Source organism: Sorex fumeus, unplaced genomic scaffold, assembly GCF_029834395.1.
Source record: "Sorex fumeus unplaced genomic scaffold, SorFum_2.1 ptg000047l, whole genome shotgun sequence".
In the NCBI taxonomy this organism is placed as follows: Eukaryota; Metazoa; Chordata; class Mammalia; order Eulipotyphla; family Soricidae; genus Sorex; species Sorex fumeus.
The window spans coordinates 42,245,947-42,260,074 of NW_026606104.1; the positions used below are offsets into that span (position 1 = coordinate 42,245,947).

The following is a 14,128-nucleotide window of genomic DNA, read 5'->3' on the forward strand; positions in this document are numbered from 1 at the left end:
AGTCCTTGCTCCAGCACTTCCATGTTGGGTGAGTGTGGCTGCAACTAGCAAAGCCTTCTAAACCTCTTTTCTGCTCTGTTGTAGGAGGATAACATGGCCCTACCTTTCAGGAATGCTGTCAGGATTAAATGATACAACATGTGAAACATTTATCACAGTATCTGGCACGGAACAAGTGCTCATTAAGTAGTAGCGCACTAAGGCAAAAACAAAATATGGCACTTTTATTATTAATAGCAACAAAGATTTCTCAAGTGCTTTTCAATTACAAAATGCGCACTTCTAACACTGAAACCCTGGCTCCCATCTTTAAATCCTCAAATGGGCAAATTAGTGACCCCATTTTGCAGAAAAAGAAAGAAAGTCTCTGAAGGGTCCACTGGCTCCAGATCAAATGGCAAAAAAAAAAAAAAAGTGTCAGAGTCTGAATTCAGCCCTGGATGCAACTGCATGAAGATGAGTAATTATATATGCACACTTGGCAGGCCAAGCATCTAGGGACCATCTGGCTTCGCGGGCCGAGGAGGGCTGTATTTCTGAGCAGCTTCTTTTTTTAGATGAAAGCAAGATGGGGAAAATAAGCTGGCAAACCGCTTTCCCTCGCTTTCAATATTGGTGTGATTTGTACTCAGTTTTGCTTCCTTCTAGCTTGCAAATGTTACATGTCCATGATTCCTGGTTTGTTCCTTGACTGCTGTGTCACTGGCTCTGCCCTGAGCCCCACAGCTGGGATCTGGGGAAACCAAAGGAAAAGGAGGCAGGGCAGCTGGAGACATCAGAGGGCTGGACAAACACCAGCTGTTCCAGAACCTGCTAAAGGGCCGCAGGGGGTCGGGGGTAAAGGGGAGAGGAGACAGAAATCCCTTTTCCCCATGTCAGTCAACAGGAGGATGCCTTTCTCATCCAACAGATGGGTCTTGCCCTGGAATAATATAATAAAGTACAATACTAAATATGGCACAGAACATTTTTCTCTTGGGGAGCAGGAAGCCAAGGATCAAATGTTAGTTGAAATTTAATTAAGGAGGCTTTCAAAGAAGGTCCATGGGGTGAAAGGTGGGCCTACAGGATCAGCAGTATTTGTGTGGAGAGAATGGGTGAATGAGCCTTGCAAACAAGAAAACACCTCGCCGTGATGGACAGAATGCGAGCGTCCTAATGAATCTAGTGTGATCTCTTATGTCCCTCTGTCACACTGTAGGCACAGGGATAAGTGGTACCCTAGAAGGAAAAGGGGGAAGATAAAGGGCCCTGCAAGGATATGTCATGAAGTTAGAATTGAATATTGTATGAGTCTAGTAATCCTGAGGAAGGCCAAGAGGGCTAGCTGTGTTAGGACGCTCACTAGAAGGAGCTATGGGCTGTTGGGTGCAAAGTAAGAACTCATCCAACTTTAACTTGACTTGTCAGAAGGAGGAAGGATGTAGGATCTCTGTCTAAATTACCTTCTTTCCTAAATGATGCACATTTTGTGCCTAGAACTTCACAACAGACCACAAGAAGGCCTTCATGGATAAAGTCCTATATTGGGAAGAGAATAAAAAAACGCAAAAGAGGACTGGAGAGCTAGTATGGTGGATGAGGTGCCTTCCTTGCAAGCAGCCAACTCTGGTTTGATTCCTGGTACTCCATATGGTCCCCAGGCACCAATAGGAGTGACTCCTGAGCACAGAGCCAGAGCCCTCCACATCCCTCCCTCCCTCCCCCCTCCAAAAAAAACTAAAGAAAACAAAGAATAACATACAAAAGAAACCCCAAAATATCGTTGTTTTTGAAAATAATTGTTGGGATGCAATTTATTAACATACCAATCAATATGAAGGATTGCCTGGCTTACTGAAAAGTCATTTATCCGGTGTCTTCCAATTCCCTGGAAGCTAAATGAAAACAAGACAAAGGACCAAAGATAGTACTTCTAAGCAGTCGAAGGAAGTTCAAGCACAGAATTCAGTGTATTTCAGTTTCAATAAATGAGTCCCTAAAGTGGCTGGAGTGATAGTACAGCAGATAAGGCACTTGCTTTGCACACGGCCAACCCAGGTTCAATCCTGGAACCCTGAGCCTGCTGGAGTGATCCCTGAGTGCAGAGCCAGGAATAAGCCCTGAGCTCAGCCAGGTGTCCCCAACCCACATAAAGGAGCCCCTAAGCATTCAACTATGTGATTTTAAGTAGCTGTAAATAACATGACAAGTCACATCTTTGAAAGAAGCAGAGTGAGCTGCTAGGAGTTGGCACATTGAAGGCAATCGGAGGTAATGGCTGGCAGTTTGTCCACAAGGGCAACAACACAGACAATGAAAAGCAACCAAAGAACTAAGAGAACAGCTGCCGCAGACCACGGAGGAGATGAGCAAAACAGCTCCCAAATCTTCCAGGCCCAAAAGTGCCGCTATTCTGACCTAAGACTTGGGCACAACGTATTTTGGCTCTCTTGGGATAACACAGAATGTGAGGCATGGTCAGGTGACTTGCTTCGGCCAATGAAGTGTGAATGAAAATAGATCACTTCTGGGCAGGAGCTTTAAGATGTAGTAAGATTCACCAGAGCCTCTTCTAGCACCACCAGTGTGACAGCAACACTTCCAGGGAATGGCTGGTGTGCCCGTCAGGGATCTCATGGGAAGATAAAAACAATGCAAGGCCCACAGAGAACTAGTCATACTTTTTGTTGCTTTTTTTTGGGAACTGCCTGCTGCTTTGTCTCCCAACTGAAACAGCCTAAAGAGTTAAAGGGGGTTTGTGAGAAGCGTGTGCATTACTGTTCTTGCATTTTACCAATGCCATCAGATATTCTATTTTGTGGCTTAAAGGATCATTTTCAATTATATGGAAGATTCACCTGAATAAAGGAGTCATCACCAGAATGTGAACTGAATGGATCCTTTTTCCAAACAACTTCTTTCTTGAGGATCCATATCTACAAAAATACCTGCCTTGCTTATGGGTCCAAGGTAGAAAGTGGGTCTCATAACAATGTTGCCAGAATTGGTCCCTCAGCACATCTGGAACCAGCCCAGGGCACAAGGGGTGGCAGCACGTGCTCTAGCCAACACTTGGGGTAAAGGGGGCTCTATTATGTATCTAATTGTGCTCTCAATAAAAGCTAATCTATAATGTGTCACTGAGTCAAACACTGAGACAAGGATAGCCTTCTAAGCATCTATGGGACATTTACAAATTTGACCTCACATTCAGTGAGTCAGTTTTAGAATGAAAACCATTATGGGTCATTTTCTCTAAGCAATTAAAGCAGCTGGAAAAAATCTCCTATGTATGAATGTAAGAAATATACTTTTAAACTGCCCCTGAGGTGGTGCTTTTTCACTTTATTCTCCTGAATTATTCATAATACTGATAGTCATTTTAGAAAGGCAGGGATGAAGGGGCCAAAGAGATAGCTTAGTGTGCTGAGTATATGCTTTGCATGCTGGAGGTCCTGATGTGACCCCAACATGGCATGGTTCCCTAAACAGCACCAGATATGATCCTCAAACACTGAGCTGCATGTAGCCTTGAGAACACTGGTATGACCAGAAGGGGGAAAAAAAAGGAAAGGAAAAGCAGGAATCAAGAGTGGAAAGAAGAAATGAATTCATTTAGCAGTTGGTGGAGCTAAAACTCACAACCAGGCTGTAGAACTCTATCCTCTAGACTAAGTCTATGTCTCATGAGAATTCACAGACCGCCCCCTGCATGTGATGTTTCACCTCTGAGAAGGAATAGCTCCTAAGACCTCATCCCAGCTGGTGTTGGTGGCGAGGTGAACCTATTGTTGTTGTATAGGAGTGTATGTCCCTTCTGCTTTCACTCAATTCTGCAACTTGGAATGATGTGAAAGTCTAGTATAGTGGAGAGAAGTCTTTCAAGCTGAGTTTCCTATTCAGCTCTGAACTAGGAAGACTTTCTTCTAAGGTTGTTGTTTTTTCCGTACGTGGGCACAAGTGATAAGTGATAAGTGATAAAAAAAAAAAGGCAGAAGGAAAAGTTATTTCCAGATGGCTCTCTTCATCTAGTACTAATGCAGATAAACTATTTTGACATATTGTTGGACAAGTGCAGGTTTTGGGTGTTTTTGGAGGGAAGGGTGGGAGGGCATTGGCCACAACCAGTGGTGCTCAGGGCTTACTCCTGGCTCAGCGAGGGCTCAGCAATCACTCCTGGCAGGGTTAGGGGGCCATTTGTGGTGCCAGAGACTGAACCTGGGAAGGCCGCATGCAAGGCAAGTGCCTTACCCACTGCACTATCTCTCCAGCCCATAACAAGTATTAATATTATTCATACTTATGCATAGGGCCAACTCAGTCTGTATCTTGACTTTAATTTGGGGTCAGGGCCTCCAAGCCAGAAAACAGATTACTACATCTGCCTCAGATATCATGAGCAAACTGGAGGCTCCTAACATCTTCAGTAAGAAGCTAGATCAACCAACGTGCTCCTCATCTGCCAGGGTGGCCTCCTAACCTCTTACTGACCAAACCACCTCCCCACTCCAGTGAGGGCTACCTAATACTATGGGTTGGACCCTGTTGTTTTAGCAAAATTCCAAGACAACCAGAGGTCTGAGGTTCCCCTTCATACCTCGGTTTCTCTCCCTATGCTATGAGGACAATGCTGTCTGCCCCCTCCATGGACTCACATGTGTGCCAGCCCAGAACTATGTGTCAGGCTATGAGAAAGTTTGGAGAAACAGAAAATCAGATGATGGTTGCACAGACCTGAGAAAATTAAAGTGCTCAGAACTCACCAAGCATCCCTGGGAAGAGAGAAGGCTGAGAGACAGGAAGAAAGAGGGCAGACTGGGCTAGAGGTTCTGAAGGTGGAAATTTCACTTCCTCCTTCAGCTTCTTTTCTTCCACTGCAGAAGCCATGTTGGGCCCAAGTGAGGGAGTAGACGGTTTGAGATAAAAGAGCTCAGTTTAAGTCTGACTCACTCCCCAGCCCCATCCCACTGCCTGTCCCCAACAGCATCAGGTTGGGCCCCCAGGAAGTCAGTCTGGCAATCAGTAAGTGATCCAAGTCCCAACAGGAGTTTGAAATCAACAAGTTCAAAATCAAAGTGTCCATTATCCAATTACCAGTGTGATTACATCCTCTCAATCTTTGAAAAAAGGTCATTGACCACTTTCTGAAAGGAGACTATGTTGTCCAGGGGCAGGCTCCAAATGGGAACTCAGTGACCTTTCACAAATGGCCAGTTACACCTACAGGCTGGACAGACAGTGCGGGGCCCCTGGGATGAGCGATGGTCCAATGCCTTCAATAAAGCTGTTCCACTGATCAAAGTTCTCTTCCAGATCTGAATGGGGGAAAAAAAGAAAGCCAGGTAAATTGTTGTAAGTTAGATCACAGACTAACTACCCGGTGAGAGAGATAGTAAAGGGACTAAGGCTCTGGCCTTGCACCACAGCTGAGCCTGGTTCTATCCTAGGCACCACATATGGTTTCCACCCCCAGCACGGCCAGAAGTAATCCCTGAACACAGCCAGGCATGATCCCTGAGCACAGAGGCAGGAGTACAAATAGGAATGACCCCCAATTTTTTCAAATTGATTTAGCGGGTCATTCTGAAGAGGGGACCTGGGATAGAAAAGGGACAGGTTATGATGGCTGATGTTGGTTGGGAGCAGGAAGCTGGTAACTACCCAGTCAGTGCCTGCAGAATGTGCTTCACAAATGTCTTGCTCCATCAAAAACAACTTAACAATTATAATAATAGATGATAACATTTATTCTTTCAGGACAATTGTTTCATTCTAAATATTGTGCTGAAAATGCATTGTATTTTGTTTTGGTTTTGCTTTGGGGCCACACTCAGCAGTGTTCAGGGGTTATTCCTAGCTAGGCACTCAGGAATCACTCCTGGTGGTGCTCAGGAGACCAAATGGGATGCTGGGATCCAACCTGGGTCAGCTGTGTGCAAGGCAAGTGCCCTAACTACTGTACTATCGCTCTGGTCCCAACATGCTTTGTTTTTCATTGAAATTTTCCCAATACCCCTGGTGAGCTAAGTTCTATTATTAGCTCTAATTTACAGTCGAGAAAACTGAGGCCCAGAGAAGTTTCCTGATTCAAGTCCATTATAGCTGGAAAGTGACAGAGACAGAATTCAAGTTCTGGTTTCTTCCTGGTCATCTCTAAAAGAGTGAGAAAATTACAAGCTTACATCCAGGCTCAGGGATATTGAACAAATAAGGGTCCTTTACCTCCCAATCAGTGGACACAAACACAGTGCCTGGGCAGAGGAATAGGACAGCAGCATGCGGCAGCAGCAAAACCCTGAGTATGATTCTATGAATGGTACGGGATTAGAACCAGACAGATGGTTCTAATTACATGGCCAAAACAGTCAGAAAAAGGGTCCAAGGCCTCAGGCTGCAGGAGGAGGGGACAAGGATAACGTCTCTGGTCAAATCAGCACCTGAGACAAGCGGCAGGGACCCCGCTATCATGTTTGAATCCCCAGTGCCCTGCTTGGGATAGAGTAGGCCTCCAACAGTCAGTGTAAATATTCACGAACTCCACAAAGTCCTGAGCACACCATGATGTTCCAGTCTGTGGGTGGTGCTAAAACACATCCACACCCAACAGGAACTCTCACTGGCATTGGGCTCACCGTGTAGCAGGCAGAGGTAACAATAGAATTCATCACACAGGGTGTGAAAGGCAGCAGTGCTACCATGCTGGAGAGCTGGGAGTGAGGAAGGGAGTTTAGGAAAGGGTGTCGAGGACAGGCCCGACTGGGAGATGGGGGAGTCAGATGACTGCAGGCTTGCCTGGAATTGGTGGGCTTCACTTACTGCATCCCTGACGCTTCCAGATACTGCATTTGTGTTTTTCATAAAAGGCAGGTCTGTGTTGGTCGCTTTGTCCAGCAAGTACTCCCGTCATTTTCCTAACACTGTGCTCACTTCATGTCTCCCTGTGTCACCGTTCATGAGGTTATATACATGGGTTTTTAGACATAGTACTTTGGCATACTTTAGGCAGATGACAGGATAGTATCAATACAACCTTATAATGCCTAGGAAACCAAAATCTTCGTGTAATTTTTTTGGGGGGTGGTAATGCTCAGGGTTTACTTCTGGCTCTGGCTTCAAGGTCACTTCTGGCAGTGCTCGAGGAACCATAGGATTGAACCCTGGTCAGCTGTGTGCAAGGTAAGAGCCCTACCTGCTGTATTATCCCTCTGACTGTGACTTTAGCTGGCTCTAACATTTGGTGACCAAACTGGGGACACAAGATGGGAAGCTGTTCGCAGGGGGATAGTATCTCAAGTCACAAGACTACGTGACTTCAGGAAATAGAGATACTGAAGATGTCTCCACATAAGCCCCAGAAGCAGCAAAGACGGATGATGACAGTCACTGAGAGAAGAGAAAAGCCAAAACGTGGTACTTGGGAGGCAGAGACAGGACTTCACAGAGCAGGGAACCTTGATTCTGACAGAAGCTGCTGAGAGTTGCTGTGATATGAGGAATGAGAAATAATCACTAGATTCTGGAAGTGCTGGCCATTTTGACAAAAGTACTTTTCAGAAACCCTGGGCTACAAAAACCTATATGGGTGGGCTTTTCTTTTTCCGTTAGTTTTTCTGTAGGGCCACATCTAGCTCAGGGCATACTTCTGGTTCTGTGCTTAGGGATCACTCTTAATGGAACTTCAGGGGACCGTATGTGGTGCCGGGGATTGAACCCAGGTCCACTGCATGCAAGGCAAGCACCTCACTCACTATACTATCTTCCTGGCCTATGACTGGGGTGGTTTACAAGAGCTTGGGAAGGGAAGAATCAGAAAAATCAGGACAAACATATTCAGGGTAAACCTGAACAGGTTCCTTTTCACATATCCTGGGAGATTTAAGGAACTCGTCATTGGGGGGTTCATTTTCACTTAAAGTTTTCTTTCTCTCCCTATTGACACCACTTCACCAATAAAGTGCTAGTCTGAGAAACATTTGACGCCCTAGATTTACCTCAATAAAATCAACAAACTTCGATTAAAATGGAACAAAATGGGGGGAGGTTAAAAAAGAAATTAAATTAAATGAAAAATAAATAAATGAATAAAAGCAAGGGACCAGGCCCATGCATTCCCTCTTGTAACAAACCTCTATTGTTTCTAAGTTTGCTGAAGAGCGTCTTGTAATCATAATCAGAACACCAGGACCCACCAGTCAGGGAACTGATTATCAGTAGGCTAAGACTGAAATTAAACTTTTTTTTTTATGGGGTCAACCAGCAGTGTTGAGGGAGGAGAGCGGGTGGCACTCCTGGTGCTGTTCAGTCCAACAGAGTGGACTGTTGGATGGTTCAGTGTTAACCCTGCAGTACAGGGCTTGGGGACTCCCAGGGACAAGCCAGTGGTGCCAGGGGTCACCAGGTTTATGCCTGGCAGTGCCAGGGTGGGTGACGTGCAGTGCTGCGACTGAGTTCAGGATCATTCACATGCTAGCATGTGCTCATACTTAAGAGCAATCCACCCCGCCCAAGAAAGGTATTTATGGAGCCATGGAGATAGTACGAGGTTAGGGTGTATGCAAAGCATCACATGTCTACCACTAGCACTGCCAGGTATAGCCCTGGAGGTCCCTGAGTGGTCCCTTGCAGGGTCCATGTGGCACTATATCCTGGGGCCTTTGCATTACATGAAGCAGAGAATGTGGGGAGGTGGGGAGGTTTGGGTCACACCCGCCCGCTCAGGGCTTACTTTTGGCTCTGCACTCAGGGATCACTCCTAGTAGGGTTCACAGGACGATATGGGGTGCTAGGGATTGAACCTGTGTTGGCACATGTAAGGCAAATGCCCTACCTACTATACTATCACTCCAGCCCTGGTCCTCGCATTGAGGTACTGGCCTGGTAAGCCAAGTAATTCCTGAAGTGGCCCCAGGTCCACTGGGCATCACTTAAGAGACCCCCTTCCCACAAAGAAAAAAAAATTTTACTGTTGCAATATAATTTAGTCTAATTATATACAAATTTTAAATTACTCTGCTTTGTTTTTAAGAGAAAGGTTATACATAATCTCATTACTTAATTTTTCAGTTTTGCTTGTTTGTTTTTGGGCGACACCTGGCAATGCTCAGGGTTTACTCCTGGCTCTGCCTCAGGAATTACTCCTGACAGTACTCAGAGGACCATATGGGATGCCGGGATCAAACCCAGGTTGGCAGCGGGCAAGGCTATGCCCTACTCTCTGTAATATCTCTCTGGCCCAATTTGTCACTGTTTCCTTTAAATGAGGTGACGTTTTTACATTCTGGTGAATCAATTTAGAATTTCTATGCAACACTTCAAGTTATATAAAATGGAAGAAATTTTTAAAGCTTTGTGGAAAGTTTTCATGTTAAGGCTAAAAACATATTTTTAGGGGCAACTTTGGATTGCAGTGTACCAGGTTACTATAACATGGGGCTCACTGAGAATCATAGACTTTGAACTGAATTCTACTCCTAAAAACTGGCCCTCCCGTTGATTGTCGATTTGCTCGAGCGGGCCCAGTAACGTCTCCATTGGAGACTTTGTTGTTACTGTGTCTGGCATATCGAATACTCTCGGTAGCTTGCCGGGCTCTCCGAGAGGGGCGGAGGAATCGAACTCGGGTCGGCCATGTTGGCCGCTTGTAAGGTGAACGCCCTACCCGCTGTGCTATCGCTCCAGCCCTAAAAACTGGTAAATACTAATATTTAGATGACAACCACAAATTTTCTTTCACTTCAAAGTCTTTTATGTTTTGGGCCAAAGAAAGTACAGTGAATAAAGAGCTTGCCTTGCATGCTGCTCAACCAGATTCAATCCCCAGTCCCTCTGAGCTCCACTAAGAGTGATCCTTGAGGGGCTGGAGCGATAGCACAGCAGGTAGGGCACTGAGTGCAGAGCCAGTAGTAACCCCTGTGCATCACCGGGTATGACCCAAAAAGAAAAAAAAAAGAGTGATCCTTGAGCACAGAGCCAGGAGTAAGCCCTGAGCACAGCCAGGTGTGACCCCCGAAACAAAAAATAGCAAGATTTGTGTAACCAGTAATTTTCCATGATGGACAAAAACTATGGTAGTATAGGTTCAACTATAATACAATTATATTAATATCTTATACATTAAATAAACTTTACAAAAAAATTATAAATGTCCAATAGGAATATTACACCTGGACTTGGTACCAAGCTGACACATTTAGTTTTGCAAAGAAAAACAGGTTTTCAAATTATAAAGAATAATTTGTACCAAAACTTTGATCCCAAAGATGAAGGATATATGTTTGGAGTGGGGGAGTTTGGGCCACATCCTGTGATGCTCAGAGGTTATTTCTGGCTCTGTGCTCAGAAGAAATCTCCAGAGGTACTTGGAGACCAGATGTGGTGCCAGGGACTCAAACTGGGGTCATGGCTACCACATGCAAGGCAAGTGTCTTACCTCCTATCCTTAACCTCTCTGGCCCTGAAAGGCATTTTTTCAAGGAGAGATTTCATCATGAAATGAACTGGCAGAGAAGGAAAAACGAATGACCTAAGACATAAAGGAAAAAATTGCTGGCACAAATGATGCTGAGCAGAAAATGCAAACTAGGTGACAACTCATGTGCACCCAAAGGGGTTAGCCTCAGGGGGGTATGGAGGGGGGCTAACAGGCAGCCAGCACCTGTGCAGAGGGCAGGTGGCCACTGGCTAGGTGCTAGAGGGGTGCTTCCATGTTCATGGGGGGAGGCAAAGTGAATCATCTGAGAGATGGGATGAAGGCAGAGGCCCTCATCAGGAGAGGGAGGAATGGCGAATAGGAGTCACTGCAGTTACTATGCAGAGGGACACAGCGGGAGGGATCTCTTTAGGAGGGGTGAGAGGTTCAGTGGCGCCACCTCTACTTACTTTAGTTCCTCACCCACCACTCCATGGGGTGGGAGCGATAGTACAGGAGGGAGGGCACTTTCCTTGCATGCGGTCACCCCAGGTTTGATTCCGGGTACCCATATGGTCCCTGACCATTTGCCAGGAATGGCCCAAAATTCAAACACAAAAAACCTCCACTGTGGTCACCAAAAAGCTCTTTTCTGTTTATGAAGCAAATTTCCTTAGCTAGAAACTGTCCGTTTTTTCAGACTGTCTTATCTCTCATCACTCGTACACGGGTACACGGTGAGATCCTCCCCCGTCTGAGCATGACGCAAACACAAGGCAGGTGGTGAAACTCCTGCCGAGCTCCAGGACTGCGGAATCACATGCTCCGTCCTTAGCAAACACGTGAACTCCTAGAGCTGCTGACCGCCCACTTCCTCACCGCTGGCTTCGAAGCAGACTCTATCCAGAGCTCGGGGCACACTCGACACCCACACAAACTGCCCGGTCACATCCAAGCCTTTGTGCCTCCCACACCTTTCCCGCCTGGTCAACGCCCTTCCTAAGGGAGTGACTGAAGCCTAGATTTACTTTATATTGAACTGCTCTAAGTGTAGGGGAGAAAAAAGCTACCATCATTTATATGAAAGGTGGTGAAAAAGATACACACCAGATAATCAGAGAGGGCCCCATTTGTGAGTAATGAAATATTAAAAAATTAAAGAGCTGTCCTGTGTGATGGCTTCTCTGATTAGCATGGAGGCGTGAGTCAGAGCACATGGGCAGGATTTACAAAGCGTTAAACCTAGGTCTTAGGTCAGACCTTCAAAATTCAGGCCAGTCTAGCCTCTTCCTGTTTTCTGTTTGTTTTAGGGCCACATCCGGAAGTGCTCAGAGCTTACTCCTGGCTCTGCACTAAGGGATCACTTCTGGCCATGTTTGGGGGGAAATTATGGGGTGCTAGGGCTCAAATCCAGGTCAAACACACGCAAGGCAAGCACCTTACCCACTGTACTATCACTCTGACCCCTGCCCCTTTCTGTTTTGTTTGGGGCCCACATCCAGCTGTGCTCTGTGCTCCTAACTCTGTAACTCAGGAATCACCTCTGTTGCTCCAGGGACGGTATGAAGTGCAGGGGATGGAACTGGAATTCTCTCCTGCCCACTCCCTTTCTGTCTTTGTTCTTTGGCTATTCCTGGCTGTATTCAGAGAACCATGTGATTCTGGGAACTGAACCTGGGACTTCTGCATGCAAAGCCTGCACTCAGACTACTGAACCCAGGCTCTGGCCTCTTTCTGAAGGAAACTGCCCTTTGCACCCCACCTGCTGGCGAATGAGCTTCATACAGAGAACAAGAGCCTGCAGAACTCTGACTGGATCAGGAAGAGGCAACCAATCATGAAAGCTCCTGGCCTGGGCTGGAGAGTGGCAGGCAAAGATGAGCAGGTACGATCAAATTGCCACTTTTAGGAGTTGGGTAGCAGAAACCTTGGGAAATAGGGCAGTGAGCAGCAGGAGCAGAAGATGAAAGGATACCACGAGGTGGAGAGAACAAGCCTCAAGAGGCTGAAATCAATCACAATGATGAGGAAACAGATGCTATCAGCAGGAGAAAGGAATACAGAAAAGCAGTGTGAGATGTCCAAGAGACGTGCAGATGAACAAAGGGAAACAGATGCCGAGACTGAGTCGGAGCCCGCCAGAGAGAAGCCGGGGATTCCTACGTGCCTGCTTGGTTACTGGGCTCCCCACTTCCCACACGAACAGGAGTATTTTCAAAACAACCCCCCTTTTTTGTGTAAGCTAAATTAGGGAATCTCTAGTGCTCGAAACCAAGCAGGCTTGACTGGAATAACAGATCTCTCGCCTAGAGCGTTCTTGTGTTTCTCTCTGGGGGATCACGGACCTCGAAGGCCTGGCCATTTAGCAGCTCTGTGATTTCTGACATGCCATTTATCATAGTCCTACAGGGCTGTTTTTTTTTTTTTTTTTAAAGCACTCTCCAAGCTTAACTTACCATCACAACCTCCTCCACAATACTTCTACGGTGATTAGGGAAAGAGGCAGTGACTAGAGAGTGGTGAATGTTCCATTCGAGAGGCAAAATTTAGGCTCAGAAAAATTAAATGACTAGGGGCTGGAGCGATAGTACAGCGGGAAGGCACTTGCTCTGCCCCTGGCCGACCTAGGTTCCACCCCCAGTAACCCATATGGTTCCCCGAGCCCGCCAGGAGTAATTCCTAAGTGCAGAGCCAGTAGTACCACCAGGTGTGGCCCAAAAACCAAAACCAAAACCAAAACCAAAAAAAAAGTAAATGACTTGACCAACGTCAATCAGCTAGTAAGAGACAGTCAGGATTGCCAGATTCATTGAAAATTTTCTATAATTCTTTGTAATATCTCCTCCACTCAAGTTTTCCTTTTGCCTTAAATGTTCCTGACCCCAGGACATGTCAGTATCCTGGAAAGTAGGCAGGAAACTCTAAGGGCCCCATGGCTGCCCCTCTGCCCATTTCTCCTTACCAAGATGCTTTTGCAGGAAGGCCAACATGGCATGCACCACAATCTCCTGTCCTTCGTAGGGATCCAAGCTCCCAGAGATTTGATTGGCGAAAAATTTACCGATCCAGTTACTACTCACAAAGGCAAAGTCAGTTTGACTTCGATGAACAGAACCACTGAAGAAAAAGAAAAAAACAACTGGTAAGGGCCTAGAGACGGGGGCATAGGAGAGTCGTGAAGTACCTACTATGTGCATTAGCAACACTCTTGTAAGGGTATTTGTCCCTGTGACAGGATCAGAGAAGAGAAATGATCTGCCTACACAAGTAAAAGATAACTAACAAATCTAAATGCAGGGATGCCTGGCTTGAAAGCTGCATGCACCCCTAGACTCTAATGACCCAGGGGTTCAAGGAAAAGGCTGTGTTAGTTCAAGCCAGAAGAGAGGCAAGGGGGCAAGGTCTTAAGTGCCCCCCACTTCTCTGTCATTATAAACTCTGTCATTATAAACTGTCATTATAACAAATTCATTCCTTCTTCAGACCTGTACCACAAAGTAAACAAGAAAAGAGTTACCCATCTTTATTAAAATATTTATGGGGCCGGAGTGATAGTATAGTGTGTAGGGCATTTGCCTTGCACATGGCCGACCCAGGTTCAATCCCTAGTGTCCCATATGGTCCTTTGAGCACTGCCAGGAGTAATTCCTAAGAGCAGAACCAGGAGTAACCCCTGAGCATTGCTGGGTATGACCCAAAAAAGCCCCCTCCCAAAAAAATAAAAAAACTGAACTTAAA

The 14,128-nt window shown here is 46.0% G+C and overlaps 1 protein-coding gene across 3 annotated transcripts in view; it reads right to left on the bottom strand.

The window, feature by feature from the left end:
• The window catches only part of PAFAH2 (platelet activating factor acetylhydrolase 2), an 86,299-nt gene that overhangs the window by 41,786 nt on the left and 30,385 nt on the right, over positions 1-14,128 (bottom strand). Inside the window, exons 10-12 of one of the 3 annotated variants that reach the window (XR_008793701.1) lie at positions 13,353-13,507; positions 4,746-5,297; positions 1,768-1,877 (exon numbers count right to left, since the gene is read on the bottom strand). Coding sequence is in view for 1 of the 3 variants with exons in the window: in XM_056123181.1 (XP_055979156.1) it covers positions 5,203-5,297; positions 13,353-13,507 (250 nt within the window). In the remaining 2 variants the exon portion in view is untranslated. Of the gene's footprint in view, positions 1-1,759; positions 5,298-13,352; positions 13,508-14,128 lie in introns of those variants that run through there. The other 2 variants (XR_008793702.1, XM_056123181.1) reach the window with 2 other exon arrangements.